Source organism: Oryx dammah, unplaced genomic scaffold, assembly GCF_014754425.2.
Source record: "Oryx dammah isolate SB20612 unplaced genomic scaffold, SCBI_Odam_1.1 HiC_scaffold_18, whole genome shotgun sequence".
Lineage (NCBI taxonomy): Eukaryota > Metazoa > Chordata > Mammalia > Artiodactyla > Bovidae > Oryx > Oryx dammah.
Genome location: NW_024070202.1, coordinates 23,447,063 through 23,461,949, shown reverse-complemented (window position 1 = coordinate 23,461,949; position 14,887 = coordinate 23,447,063). Strand labels below are relative to the sequence as shown.

Below are 14,887 nucleotides of genomic sequence, written 5' to 3'. Positions count from 1 at the left end.
CTCAAATTTAACATTTTATACATTTCATTCTCTCATTCTTTTCCAAACTTGCTCACTGACTAACTGGATGAATGGAAAAAAAAATTCACTTTCCTATGCATTTATTCTCCTCTTGGAGCAGCTGCTGCTGCTAAATCGCTTCAGTCGTGTCTGACTCTGTGTGACCCCATAGACGGCAGCAGGCTCTTCTTGCTAATCTGCATTAAATGCATTAACTTTTTTCAGAAAACATCCCGTAGTGATATGAACTGGATATTTTCTTGTCTGCCTTCTCAGTTACGATACTTGATGGCAAGGACTCTACCTGCTTTTGAGTCTCTGGACTGTAACCCAGTTTCTGGTACACAGTTGTTGTTAATAAATGCATATTAAATAAGAGAATTGATGAAGGTCCTGTATCATTCATAAATTTTTTAGGTATATGGATTTTTGATTAAATGAATCCCTTTCTATAGATATAATCATTCTTTTGTATTTGATATTAGTCAAAGTAAAATTTTATCTTTATATATATCTAGATTATTTCCTAATTTAGAATAACTTCTTACTTCACATTCTGAAGTCACTTGATAGAATGATCTGATACATATGAAATAAAATTCATCCTAATTATTAAAAACATTGGGATAACAGAATGGATTTGAGTGGCCTTGCCAAACAGCCCCAAACAAAGTAATCACTTTTACTGCTACATGTTAGGGGTTTAGACTGTTGTTTGTACCACAGATTATATCTCTGTGCTTTCCAATTGAAAGTATTAAGAATTAGCATGAGTTTTTTTCAAGTTAACTTTGAAAGATCAGGAAATATGTGTAATTTCTGGCTAAATTAAACCCCTTATCATATTTTTCACTTCATTCTAAAATTGTTAGTCAGTTTTACCTGTGTTAGTTGTGTGACTTACAAACTGAAAAATATTTTAATTACATTTCAAAATATATATTTTTAATATATAACAATGCATAGTTTTTTTTTTCAAATTAGCTGCAACAGCAGCAGTAATATCAATGATATCAAATTATGTATAGACACAGTGTGGGTATCCTAAATCAAGGTGGAAGGTATTAAGAATTGGTTTTTTAGACCAAAAAGAAAATAGTTTCAAACCATAACAACATCACAGACCAAATATTTTTGCCTAATTTTAGTGAGACAGTTGTGAAGCCATCTAATCTTATAAGTGTAAGAATAATATGTATCTGTGTATATGTAGGTATGAGGGCTTCTCTGATAGTTCAGTTGGTAAAGAATCCACCTGCAATGCAGGAGAATCTGATTTGATTCCCAGGTTGGGCAGATCTGCTGGAGAAGGGAGGTATGACTATGAATTGAGCTGAATAATAAGCTGAATAATAATATGCTTGTTTCTGGCTCAAAATGTTTAAATCAAAATGTAGACCTTTTTAAAGGCAAACTCTTGAAGTAAACTATTTTAAACAAAGAGAAGGAAAAAATGAAAGTGAAAGTGAAAGTCCAGTCCATGGAATTCTCTAGGCCAGAATACTGGAGTGGGTAGCCTTTCCCTTCTCCAGGGGATCTTCCCAACCCAGGGATCAAACCCAGGTCTCCTGCACTGTAAGCAGATTCTTTACCAGCTGAGCCACAAGGGGAGCCCAAGAATACTGGAGTGGGTAGCCTAATCCTTCTCCAGCAGATCTTTCCAACCCAGGAACAGAACCGGGGTCTCCTGCAAATCAGGTGGATTCTTTACCAACTGAGCTATCAGGGAAGCCCTTATTTTGGATCCTTAATACAAAGAAGTGAATATGTACAATGAAATGAGCATTCACTCTGGATCATTATGCTAACAATATTTATCAGTCTCACATTGATTTCCTATAAGTATCAAAGAATATAATTTTGCAATATATAATGTACAATATGTACATTTTAATAACCATATATTTATTTATATTTATATGCTCAATCTGATATATAAAAATTATATACAAATGGCAGTGTCACTTATTTTCTATCAATAATAAAATGTGAAATTGTAATTAAATTCCTACATATTGCCCTTTAAAAAATCTGGTCATAAGACACTTTCCAAGATAATGGAATCAGTGCTGCAATTTTTCTTCTCTCTTAGCAAGTTTTTCTGGTGTGATTTTTAGATATTGTTATCAGACACAAGTGAAAACTTCCTAATTTTTCTATACCTGTTTTATCCTAATACGTACTTAAAATGCAAAGTAGACTTCTGAATCTTAGATGAAATACTTTTACTTGCTTTTAGTGGCATTAACCATCTTGATCTTACTACTCACTTTTTTTTTTTTTAAGTGTGAAGGCATTAGACACAGAGTTACTTACCCCACACATTACATAGGATCTTGCTCGAGTTTAGCTATCAGGGATAAATAAAAAATACTCTAGGAGAGTCAGTGCTATACTGATGAACACTGAAAATGCAAGAATCATTGATTTGCTTTAAAAAGTGTCCCAATTTTTTTTAAAAAAAATTTTCCATTAAATGGCAAAAAAATAAATTCAGGACCCATACATGATTATTTCATTGCAAAATGAAAAAAAAAAACAACCTCCTGGTTCAAGTGAAACGTTTACCTTCACAGATAAAACATATAATCTACAGTACCAAAGTGTCCACAAAGGGGAATCTTTTCAAACACTCCTCATTCTCTCATCCTCCACATTCTTAGTATGACTTAAGAAGTATGAGCCTGATAGCTGCTGGTTTTTGCAGCTTAATGAATGAAAAGTCAATTGTCACACAAAGTCTTGCATTTTGACTCTGCCAAGTCTCTTGCCTTTGTTTTCAGGCAGAGCTGTATTCCTATGCACTTTCTGTCCCCATTGCCATAAGTAGGTCTCCCAGTAGTTTCTGCTCAGAGATAGGACTTTCATCACTGTCCAGCTTTGCTCCTAGAAAAGGCTATTTTGTCAGAACATGATGGGTGAAGACGGTGGTAAAATAGAGGAGGGACAATCTGATTTATAAAATATATTTACTACTTTTCATAAAGAGGAAATTCTTGAATTAATAATATCTCTGGATTGTTGTTGCTGTTCAGTGCTCAGTAGTGTCTGATTCTTCGTGACCTGTTGGACTGCAGTGCACTAGGCTTCCTGGTCCTTCACGGTCTCCTGGAACTTGCTGAAACTCATGTCTATTGAATTGGTGATGCCATCCAACCATCTCATCCTCTGTGTCCCCTCTTCCACCTGCCTTCTATCTTCCCCATCATCAGGGTCTTTTCCAATGGGTTGGCTATTCACATCAGGTGACCAAAGTTTTGGAGTTTCATCTTTAGCATCAGTCCTGCCAATGAATATTAAGGGTTGATTTCCTTTGGACTGATTGGTTTGATCTCATTGCTGTGCAAGGGACTCTCAAGAGTCTTCTCCAATACCATAGTTTGAAAGCATCAGTTCTCTGGTGCTCAGCCTTCTTTATGGGCCAACTCTCATATCCATACATGACTACTGGAATAGCCAAGGTTTGACTATATGGACCTTTGTTGGCAAAGTAACATATCTGCTTTTTAATATGTTACCTAGGTTTATCATAGTTTTTCCAAGGATCAAGTTTCTTTTAATTTTATGGCTGCAGTCACCATCTGCAGTGATTTGGGATTCCAAGAAAATAAAGTCTGTCACTGTTTTCACTGTATCCCCATCTATTTGCCATGAAGTGACGGGATTGGATACTTTGATCTTAGTTTTTTAAATGTTGAGATTTAAGCCAGCTTTTTTACTTTCCTCTTTTCCTTTCAGCAAGAGGATCTTTAGTTCCTCTTTGTTTTCTGCCATTAAGAATGTGTCATCTGCATGTCTGAGGTTACTGATATTTCTCCCCTAATCTTGATTCCACTTTGAGCTTCATCTAGCCTGGCATTTCACAAGATGCACTCTACATAGAATTTAAATAAACAGGTTGACAATATACAGCCTTGACGTACTCCTTTCCCAATTTTGAACCAGTCCATTCTTCCATGTCCAGTTCTAACTGTTGCTTCTTGACCTGCATATAGGTTTCTCAGGAGGTAGGTAAGGTGGTCTGGTATTTCTATCTCTTTAAGAATTTTCCAGTTTGTTGTGATCTACACAGTCAAAGGCTTTCGCGTAGTTCATGAAACAGAAATACATGTTTTTCTGGAATTCCCTTCCTTTTTCTATGATCCAATAGATGGCAATTTGATCTCTGGTTCCTCTGCCTATTCTAAATGCAACTTATACATTTGGAAGTTCTCGGTTCTTGAGGCCCAGATTGAAGGATTTTGAGCATTACCTTGTTAGCGTGTGAAATAAGTGCAATTGTGTAGTAGTTTGATGTTTTTTCCTATTGACCTTCTTTGGGAGGAGTAGAATGAAAACTGACCTTTTCCGGTTGCGACCGCTGCTGAGTTTTCCAGAGTTGCTGCATATTGAGTGAAGCAGTTTAACAGTATCATATTTTAGGATTTGAAATAGCTCAACTGGAACAGCACCTCCACTAGCTTTGTTCTTAGTAATACTTCCTCAGGCCCACTTCACACTCTAGGTTGTCTGATTCTAGGTGAGTGACCACATCATCCTGGTTATCTGCATCATTAAGACCTTTTTTGTACAATTCTCCTGTATATTCTCTTTTTAATCTCTTTTGCTTCTGTTAAGTCCATACTCTTTTTATCCATTATCATGCCCATCTTGCATGAAATATTCTCTTGGTATCTGTAATTTTCTTGGAGAGATCTCTAGTCTTTCCTATTCTATTGTTTTCCTCTATTTCTCCTCATTTTCCACTTGAGAAGGCTTTCTTATCTCTTCTTGCTCTTCTTCGGAAGTCTGCATTCAGATGGGCATATTGTTCCTTTTCTCCTTTGCCTTTCACTTTTCTTTTCTCAGCTATTTGTAAGGTCTCCTCAGACAACCATTTTGCCTTTTTGCATTTCTTTTTGGGGCATGATTTGATCACCACCTCCTATACCATGTTACAAACTTCCATCCATAGTTTTTCAGGCACACTTTAAGATCTAATCATTTGAATCTATTAGTCACTTCCACTGTAAAATCATAAGGGATTTGATTTAGGTCATACCTGAATGGGCTAGTGGTTTTCCCTACTTTCTTCAAATTTATCTGAATTTTGAAATAAAGAGTTCATGATCTGAACCACAGTCAGCTCCTGGTCTTGTTTTTGCTGACTGTATAGAGCTTCTCCATCTTAGACTGCAAAGAAGATAATCAATCTGATAATGGCATTGACCATCTGGTGATGTCCATGTGTAGAGTCGTACCTTGTGTTGGAAGAGGGTATTTGTTATGAGCAGGGCATTCTCTTGGTGAAATTCTGTTATCCTTTGCCCTGCTTCATTTTGTACTCCAAGGCCAAACTTGCCTCTTTCTCCAGGTATGTCTTGACTTCCTACTTTTGCATTCCAGTACCCTATGATGAAAAGGACATTTTTTGCGGTGTTAGTTCTAGAAGATCTTGTAGGTCTTCATAGAACCATTCAACTTCAGCTTCTTCGACATTAGTGTTTGGCACATAGACTTGAATTACTGTGATATTGAATGGTTTGTCTTGGAAATGAACTGAGGTCATTCTTTTGTTTTTTGAGATTGCATCCACATACTGCATTTTGTACTCTTTTGTTGACTATGAGGGCTACTTCATTTCTTCTAAGGGATTCTTGTCCAAAGTAGTAGATATAATGGTCATCTGAATTAAATTCATGCATTCCTGTCCATTTTAGTTCACTGATTTCTAAAATGTTGATGTTCACTCTTGCCATCTCCTGTCTGATCACTGTCAGTTTACCTTGATTCATGGACCTAACTTTCCAGGTTTCTATGCAATATTGCTCTTTACAGCATCAGACTTTAGTTTCACCACCAGACACATCCACAACTGGGTATCATTTCCACTTTGGCTCAGCCTCTTCATTCCTTCTGGAATTATTTCTGTGCTCTTCTCCAGTGGCATATTGTACATCTGCCAAGCTGGAGGGTTCCTCTTTCAGTGTCCTATCTTTTTGCCCTTTCATACTGTCCATGGGGTTCTCACGGCAAAAGTGCTAAGTGGTTTGCCACTCCATTCTCCAGTGCACCACGTTTTGTCAGAGCTCTCCAACATGACCTGTCTGTCTTGGGTGTCTCTACAGAGCATGGCTTATAATACAATTACATTTATATACATCCTTTGTTTATTCCACAAAACAGGCAAATAAAGCAGGGGGTATTAATTCCACTTTAAAGATACAAAACTGAAGCTCTTAAGGCTACTATTCAAGGCCCTGGAGAAGGGAATTAAACCCACTCGAGTATTCTTTTCCTGAAGAATCCCATGGACAGAGGAGACTGGCAGTCTACAGTCCCTGGGATCACAAAGAGTCAGATTTGACTGAGAGACTAACACACACATGGTATTCAAGGAATGAATGAAGTAATGAATTAATCTCTAGGGAAAAGTGCATGGATGGAATAGAATAAGAAGTTAAGAGAGAAGTCAGTTTTTCAATCCATTTAGCAATCAGTTTACAGAGAGTAAGCTGATCTTACAGTCACATGCAGTTTATTGTTTGGGGGTAGGATCTTGCAGAAGAACCAAAGATGACCATTTTAAAAGAAATCAAGAATGAATAACTGTTGAAACATCACCATGGAATAGAAGAGCAATGGTGAATCATATGGGTGATTAGGCTTTTACTTGGAACAATTATGGTAAACATTTCAGATACTGGCGTATTTGAAAAGCTTTTAGAGACTTTAATGATAAGGTCTTTGAAAATGTAGAAGACAGACAAATTAATACAGAAATATAGTTGGTATAAACTAATTTAGGAAGAATTAGAAAATATTACCTCTTTCAATAATTATTAAAGGAATTATAATATTTAATACCTCTTAATTAAAAAAAATCAAAGACTCACCAGAAATTGGGTAGTTGATTTGCAAATGCTAACAATTTTAATATACAGATACTCCAAAATGAGGGCATATTCTGCAAGGGGTTTTAGGAGATGGAATAATTTGATAAAAGATTAGAGGTGGTATGAAGAAAAATATATTAAATCTGTTGTGTCCATGAATATACATGAAAAGTTGTAAATAAAATGTTAGCAAACCAAACCCAATTCTCTATAAAAATGTTAATAAATAGTGTCAATTTGAGCACATGAAAGTATAGTAAGAATGGTTTAGTGATACATAAATATGTAAATGTATACTCCCACATTACCAGTTAAATGAATCACATCAGTATTTCACAAGGTACAGAGAATATTAGCATTGAATTATAATATAAATTCTTTCTATATGAAGAAAATTTTATTAACCTTATCTAAGATGTTACTCAGAAGAGAAGAAGAAAATGCCTACAACAGACATCAGCCTAAGTGGGGAAATTCTGAAAGTATTCTATTTAATTTCAGGAACAAGATATGTATTCTCTAATTCAGCAAATTATTGAAGCCATCCATGGGCAGCACAATAAGACAGGGAGGGAAACAACAACTATAAGGATTGAAGATCAGTAACAGTACCATTGTCATTAGCACATGATACAGTTGTTTAAATAAAAATCCAAATAAGTCTACAAATAAAATATAGGCAATAGGAAAATGAAGAATAATGTGGCTGTTTATAAGATCAATAAAGAAAAGTCAAATGTATTTTACATGCCAGTAACAAAAACATTAATAAACAATTTAAAAGTTTAAGATACTTAACACAAACTATAAACCATCTAAGAATAAATGTAACAAAGACTTGCAAGTAAAAAATTTTAAAAATTTAAGGATGTTAAAAGAGTAATCAAAACATCCTATATCCATGGATGAGGAAATAAATAACATCATACATAGGCTTCATGTAACTCCAATTTTTAAAAAATAATGATTTTTTGTGTCTTTTATGGAATATGAGAAATTAAATTCAATATGTATATAGAAAAGCAAAAAAGAAATAATAGCTAAAATTTTTCATGCTCATTGAAATATTTACTAACTATAAAGCTGTATTATTATAATAGTGTGGTATGCTGCAGAGATAGACACATTCATGAATTACCAATACAGTATTGTAAAGTAAAAAAAATAAAAATTAAAAAATTAATAAAAAATAAAATAGAATAGAATCTAAAAGAAAAATACCCACATATGGAAATTTGATTCATGATGGATCAGTGTGATACTACATTGAGTTATCCAAAACATGAAAAGATGGATTTACGGATGGAAATTGTTTCACAGTTCTTAAAGGAAGGAAGACAGGAAGTGAAAAAGGGAGAAATGGTGAAAGAGAAAGAGGGACGGTAGAGGAAGAAGAAAGGTAGAGAAGAAGGGAAAAGAAAGGGATCCCTTTTTGAAACAGCCAGTGTAGAATGCTGTGAATATTTTATGTATAATATATATTCTCTTCTATGTTAATACTTCATACTATCCTCTCTCACATCACCACAGACAATTTCTTTGTCAAAAACTAAAACTGAAATTTTAAGAGAGTAAATGTGTTCTCTTCTGACCACTGAGGAAACAACTATTCTGTTACACAAAACAAGCTAAAGTGCTAGCCATTTATCATAAGATGGATAAACTTAAGTACATTAAAACTAAAATCTTGTTTGTTAAAATACTCATTTAGGAAAGTAAAAGAAGAAACTTTCATCCTGGAGGAAGTATTTGCAGAAAACCACAAACTGAAAAAACAAACAAAAAAATCCTCAAGAGGATTAAATTTTAAAAAAGTAAAGAATTTTGACAAATCAGCAAGAAATAAGGAGTAAAGATAGGGAAGACATTGCACATATGAGGCAACACATGAAATTTAAAAAAAAAGTGACATTAAAGTATTAGAGCAGATGGGCTCAGCACACTTTTTCTAATATTCCTGATAAGTACATGCATTGCTATGACTACTATAGGATACCCATTGGTAATATCTTGTCAAATTGCAAGAGTGATCACCATCCATGGGCATTAGAAAGTATTTCCGAAAATGGATTTTTATAAGAATATAAAATACTCCAAATATCCAATGGCATGGATTTTAAAAAGCATAATCACACAAATGGTATTTGAACACAGCAGTAGGTATAAAATAACTTCAACTACTCATGGATGGAAATTCAGTACTACATGGAGGAATCTTAGTAACAATGCTGTGAAGAACAGGCAGAATACAAACAGTGTGGTGTTTATGGCATGTACATGATAACCTGAAATTCAGAATAATGCCCACCTTTGTTAATGAGGGAGGAGGGTCCTATGGGGAAGGAACACAGAAGGATATGTAAGTTATTAGAAATGTTCTACTCTCTGGGGTGGACAGCTGGTACATTGTATTGCTTATATAATCTAAGCAAACTAACCCAGTGATAATCTGGAATAAAATTTTGCAACATGTCTAACAAAAGGTAAATATCCACAATATAATACACAATGAAGTACAGGACAATTTTGTGTTCTAAATATCTGTGCTTCCTGTTACTAGGTAGTGGTGGTTCAGTTGATTTGTTTACATTACTGTTATATTTACACATTTTGTATTACATTAACCAAAATTTTAATGATGCTAATTTGAATGAAAATATTACTAATAATATCTAGTGTTTATAAGAATACAATACAACTCATGGGAAAGAGGTACAGTGCTTTGATGATGCAGTTCACAAAGGAGGTAACAGGTCTGTGAGCCTACAAAAATATGTTCAACAACTAGTAAACAGGGGAATGTGATTTTACGATAATAGCACCATGGTATTTTTTTTTTTTACTTATTGAAGAAATATCATAAAGTTGTTTATAAGTAGTGTTTTGGAGTTTCAAGGAAATGGACACGTACATTTTCTATAGTGGGAACTATCCAGAGGGTAATGTGTCATTGAAATGGAATATTTCCCTTCTAGAAGATTAGCTTTCAAAACTGATACACTTGTTCAAATAAATGTATCCAAACAATGTTAACTATAATACCTGTTATTTTGTGGCAGTGAAACACTAAAAATACTTTAAAGTAGATGAAATGACAGTATTTTTAATCATAGAATGTTATATTGTGTTAATCGCTCTGTCCTGTCCGACTCTTTGTGACCCCCATGGACTGTAACCCGCCAGGCTCCTCTGTCCATGGAATTCTTCAGGCAAGAATACTGGAGTGGGTTGCCATTCCCTTCTCCAGGGGATCTTCCCTACACAGAGACTGATCCTGTGTCTCCTTCACTGCAGGCAGATTCTTTACTATCCGAGCCACCGGGGAAGCTCCAGTGTGATAAAACTGACGTGTACATTTATATATGTAATTTAAAGAAAATTTTCTTAGATGACTGCATACAGTCTTCCCTTGATATCCACAGGTGATTAGTTCCAGGACTCTCCAGAGAGCAAAATCCACAGGAGCTTTAAGTCCCTTACATAAAGTGGCATTTGTTGGCATACACTTAAATGAACTTTAGGTTACTTATAATACCTAATAAAATGCAAATGCTATGAATATAGTTGTAAAATACAATATACTTGCTTTGTAATAAGTTGTGATTCACCAAATTCAAGTTTGACTTTTTGAAACTTCCTGGATTTTATTTTTAAAGATTTTCAATTCCTGGTTGGTTGAATCTGCAGATGCAGAACCTACCGATAGGAAGAGCCAGTTGTATTATATTGTTACCACCAGGGCTAGAAAATTGAAGAGACACATTTCCAGATATTCTGTCCTGTTTCAATTTTTTTTTTCAAGAAAATAGGCATGCATTATTTGTCTTTGTAGTTTTCCCCAAGGTAGGTTGCATTAATAAGCATGCTGCATGCAGTAGCAGCAGAAGTGGTGAGCATCATCACAAGCAACCCAGACATTTTTGTGTATTCCTGGGTGGTAAACACTGCCAAGGAGGTCAAAAGAGAGGAGGAAGCCTAGCTTCTATTCAAAAGATTCAAAGTTAAAAGGAAACCCTGAAAACAGTTGGCTAAAACCTCAGATACAGCCTGATCAATTTCTCCCAGTAAGGGAGAAGGCAAAAAATTCTCAAAGACATTTTTTACTGAGCTATTAGTTACATTTATATCATTGTTCAAGAGAGAATTGTTGGTCAATAAAAATAAGTAAATAAAACAAGGTTGTATGCATATGTCTAGATAATCTGTATAGTCTAGGTAAACTGCATATCACATATGGGACTGTACCTTAATGAAAATTATTATAATTTATTAATTTTATTTTTTCACTTTAGAGTTGTTAAAAGAAAATATATTATGGAATATAGAATTTATAATGATAACATTTAAATTAAGACATGTTGATACTTCTATTAGAATTTCATTGTAGATAAGGGTTTACTATTTTTCAACAAAACCTAAATCTTTCATTAGATGAAATGCTAAATATATAAAAATAAAAATGTGCTAACTTTGAAATATCAATCATATGCTGTAACATGCTTATTTTTCAGGTTAAACTTTTTCCGTGATGTTCCTGATTTCAGAGTGTTAGCCTGCGGTGGAGATGGAACTGTAGGGTGGATTTTGGACTGCATAGGTAATGAAGACATGTATTTAATGTGGCTTGGGCAAGAGTGGAAACCTTAAATTCTGTGTATTTCTTGTTTATTTAACACATCCATATCTTTGTTAAATAAAATACACAGTGATAACAAACATCTGGAAAGTTGATGGCTTAATTTATTCTGTATTTCAGATTTTTAACCATCAAAATAATTTACAAATAACTAGAAATGCTTGTTTTCTCATTCATTTTTTTCAAGGAATTTAATAAACCTGCTTCCTTGGTGGCCCAGTTGGTAAAGAATCCACTTGCAATGCAGGAGACCTGGGTTCAGTCCCTGAGTTGGGAAGACCCCCTGGAGAAGGGAACAGCTACCCACTCCAGTATTCTGGCCTGGAGAATTCCATGGAATGTATAGTCCATGGGGTTGCAAAGGGTTGGACACGACTGAGTGACTTTCACAGATACTTCCAGATCTGTACTGACCAATTCTTTGTTAAAAGTAGATCCTTTCTTAAAAAAGAAAGACTTGATTCAAAAGAAGTTTTACTATCTATATGTATTGAAGCCAAATTTTATTCAATCAATGCAGTTGAGAATATTCGAACTTTTCATACCCTCAAAAATATTCAGATTAAAAATGAATACATATTGTCAACACCCTTTTGGTAAGCACCTAACAATTTTACTCTACTAACCTTTTTTTTTTTTTAAATTTTGAAAAGAAAAGGGAAAATTGTATTCTTTGGCCCTCCAATAAACAATGTCAGTAGTATTGATATTTTAAGGACAAAACCAGAGTTCAAGAACTACCAAAATTAAGGAGTCCTTTGAACAGTGTCTGAGGACTTGTAAGAATTTTAGTGAAAGCAGTAGGAATTATTGGTTTTCATTAGACCCTAAAATCTAAGCCTTTGGTAGTATACTGTGGCACATCCCTACATAATCTATTCCTTACCCATTTTTACCCACATATGCTTACTCTGAGGGGTGGAGAAGGGAGAAAAATAAAGTAATATATGTTTGTGAGATGTCTTCAGTGACTCAAACAAAAGCATGTGGAATTTCAGTGATATGATCTTTTCTGAACCCAAACACTATGTTATATTAACTTGAATCTCAAACAAAACCTGGTAATGTTTTCTGTTGTTGACTCTGACACAGAGCAACACAACCATTGTTAACATTTCACTAACTTTTAGAATTCAACTGTTTTCAAAATATATTTTTTCTTAAAGTATACCTAGACTTGATGTTGCCAAAGGACTTTTCTAAGGAACCTACTTTTCCACTTTAGTGATATCCTTGTGTTGCATATACCTGCACCCTTGAGAATTTCAACTGAGTTAAGTCAAACGTGCTACAATTTTTAACTAAATTAACATATTTAAAAGTCTTTCCTCACATATAAGTCTTAAAAATTCCTGTCAGCCTGTGAATTATGGTATTTACCTGTTTTATAAATTTCTACAAATGCATATAAGTTAATCATAATTTATAATTATATATATCTATAAAATGTGACTTTTTCTAAGGACCCTGTAGAATGCCTTCCATGCCAAGCTGTGTTTTTTTTTAAAATTGTTGTTCAGTCAGTGATCAATTTTTTTTTCTTTTAATTTTTCAATTATACAGAAAAGGCTAATGTAGTCAAGCATCCTCCGGTGGCTATTCTGCCTCTCGGGACCGGCAACGATCTAGCAAGATGCCTGCGATGGGGAGGAGGTAAATAGATATGACAAACCCACAACAACAAAATCTTAAAAAACAGTAATATAGTGCAGAGCACCCTCTTTCAGTAAAGGAAATTTAGCGTTTCTTCACTGCATGACAGCTTTCATGTGCTTTTAGCAAATGTAATTGCTGTCAGATATGTAATATGATTTTGAATAATAGTCTGGGGTAGAGAAACAAACGGTGGACCAAGAGTTAGACTGTGATTGCTAATTATACACTAGATGAGAGGGCAAGCATCTAACTTTCTCTGGTTTTTGGGTTTCCAACTTAAGAAATGAGGTAAGCAGGGATTAAATTTAAAATAATGCTCATATTTTTAATCTCTGACTTGTGTGAAAGAATCACAAACAAAGGAAAAATGTTGAAAGGTGAAAGGAAAACTTGTCCAGATGTAACCAGTTTTCTGAGACTCACTTTGCACTATATGGTATGTTCTGCACTTGGAATAGACAGTTAAGAATAGAAAGAACACAAGATCTGCTTTATAAAGGGCCTTAAATTCTAGTGGAATGGAAAGTCATGTAAATTGTGAGACTTCTTACTGACAAGCAAGATAATAATCAGCATAATGAATGACCTTACTTAGGAACTGACAAGGTAAAATAGGGAGAACTTGAGGGGTGGTGGTGCTTTAGTCACTAAGTTGTGTCCCACTCTTGTGACCCCATGGACTGTAGCTCACCAGGTTTCTTTGTCCATGGGATTCCCAGGCAAGAATACTGGAGTGGCTTGCCATTTCCTTCTCCAGGGGATCTTCTCAACCCAGGAATCGAACCCAGGTCTCCTGCATTGCAGGCAGATTCTTTATGGTCTGAGCTAAGAGAGAAGTCCCAAATAAGTTCAATTACTCAGTCCTGTCTGACTCTTTGCGACCCCATGGACTGCAGCACAGCCAGGCTTCCCTGTTCATCACCAACTCCTGACCTGCACCTACACCTACCTACACCTACTTCCCTACTCCATCACCAACACCAACACCAACACCAACACCTACTCAAACTCATGTCCGTCGTGTCAGTGATGCCATCCAACCATCTCATCGTCTGTCATCCCCTTCTCCTCCTGCCTTCAATCTTTCCCAGCATCAGGGTCTTTTCAAATGAGTCAGCTCTTCACATCAGGTGGCCAAAGTACTGGAGTTTCAGCTTCAGCATCAGTCCTTCCAATGAATATTCAGGACAGATTTCCTTTAGGATGGACTGGTTTGATCTCTTTGCAGTCCAAGGGACTCTCAAGAGTCTTCAACACCACAGTTCAAAAGCATCAATTCTTCGTTGCTCAGCTTTCTTTATAGTCCAACTCTCACATCCATACCTGACTAATGGAAAAACCATAGCTTTGACTAGGTGGACCTTTGCTGGCAAAGTAATGTCTCTGCTTTTTAATATGCTGTCTAGACTGATCATGGCTTTTCTTCCAAGGAGTAAGCGTCTTTTAATTTCGTGGCTGCAGTAACTATCTGCAGTGATTTTTGAGCCCCAAAAGATAAAGTCTCTCACTGTTTCCATTGTTTTCCCATCTATTCGCCATGAAGTGATGAGACCGGATGCCATGATCTTCATTTTCTGAATGTTGAGTTTTAAGCCAACTTTTTCACTCTCCTCTTTCACTTTAATCAAGACACTCTTTAGTTCTTCTTTGCTTTCTGCCATGATGGTGGTGTCATCTGCGTATGTGAGGAAATCTTGATTCCAATTTGTGTTTCATCCAG

The 14,887-nt window shown here is 35.2% G+C and overlaps 1 protein-coding gene across 2 annotated transcripts in view; it reads left to right on the top strand.

Annotated features, from left to right (window-relative positions):
- DGKB (diacylglycerol kinase beta) overlaps positions 1-14,887 on the top strand; it is an 856,074-nt gene that overhangs the window by 347,961 nt on the left and 493,226 nt on the right. For both annotated transcript variants that reach the window (XM_040260596.1, XM_040260597.1), the window contains exons 17-18: positions 11,387-11,472; positions 13,075-13,164. In XM_040260596.1, coding sequence (XP_040116530.1) covers positions 11,387-11,472; positions 13,075-13,164 — 176 coding nt within the window. The remainder of the gene's footprint in view (positions 1-11,386; positions 11,473-13,074; positions 13,165-14,887) is intronic.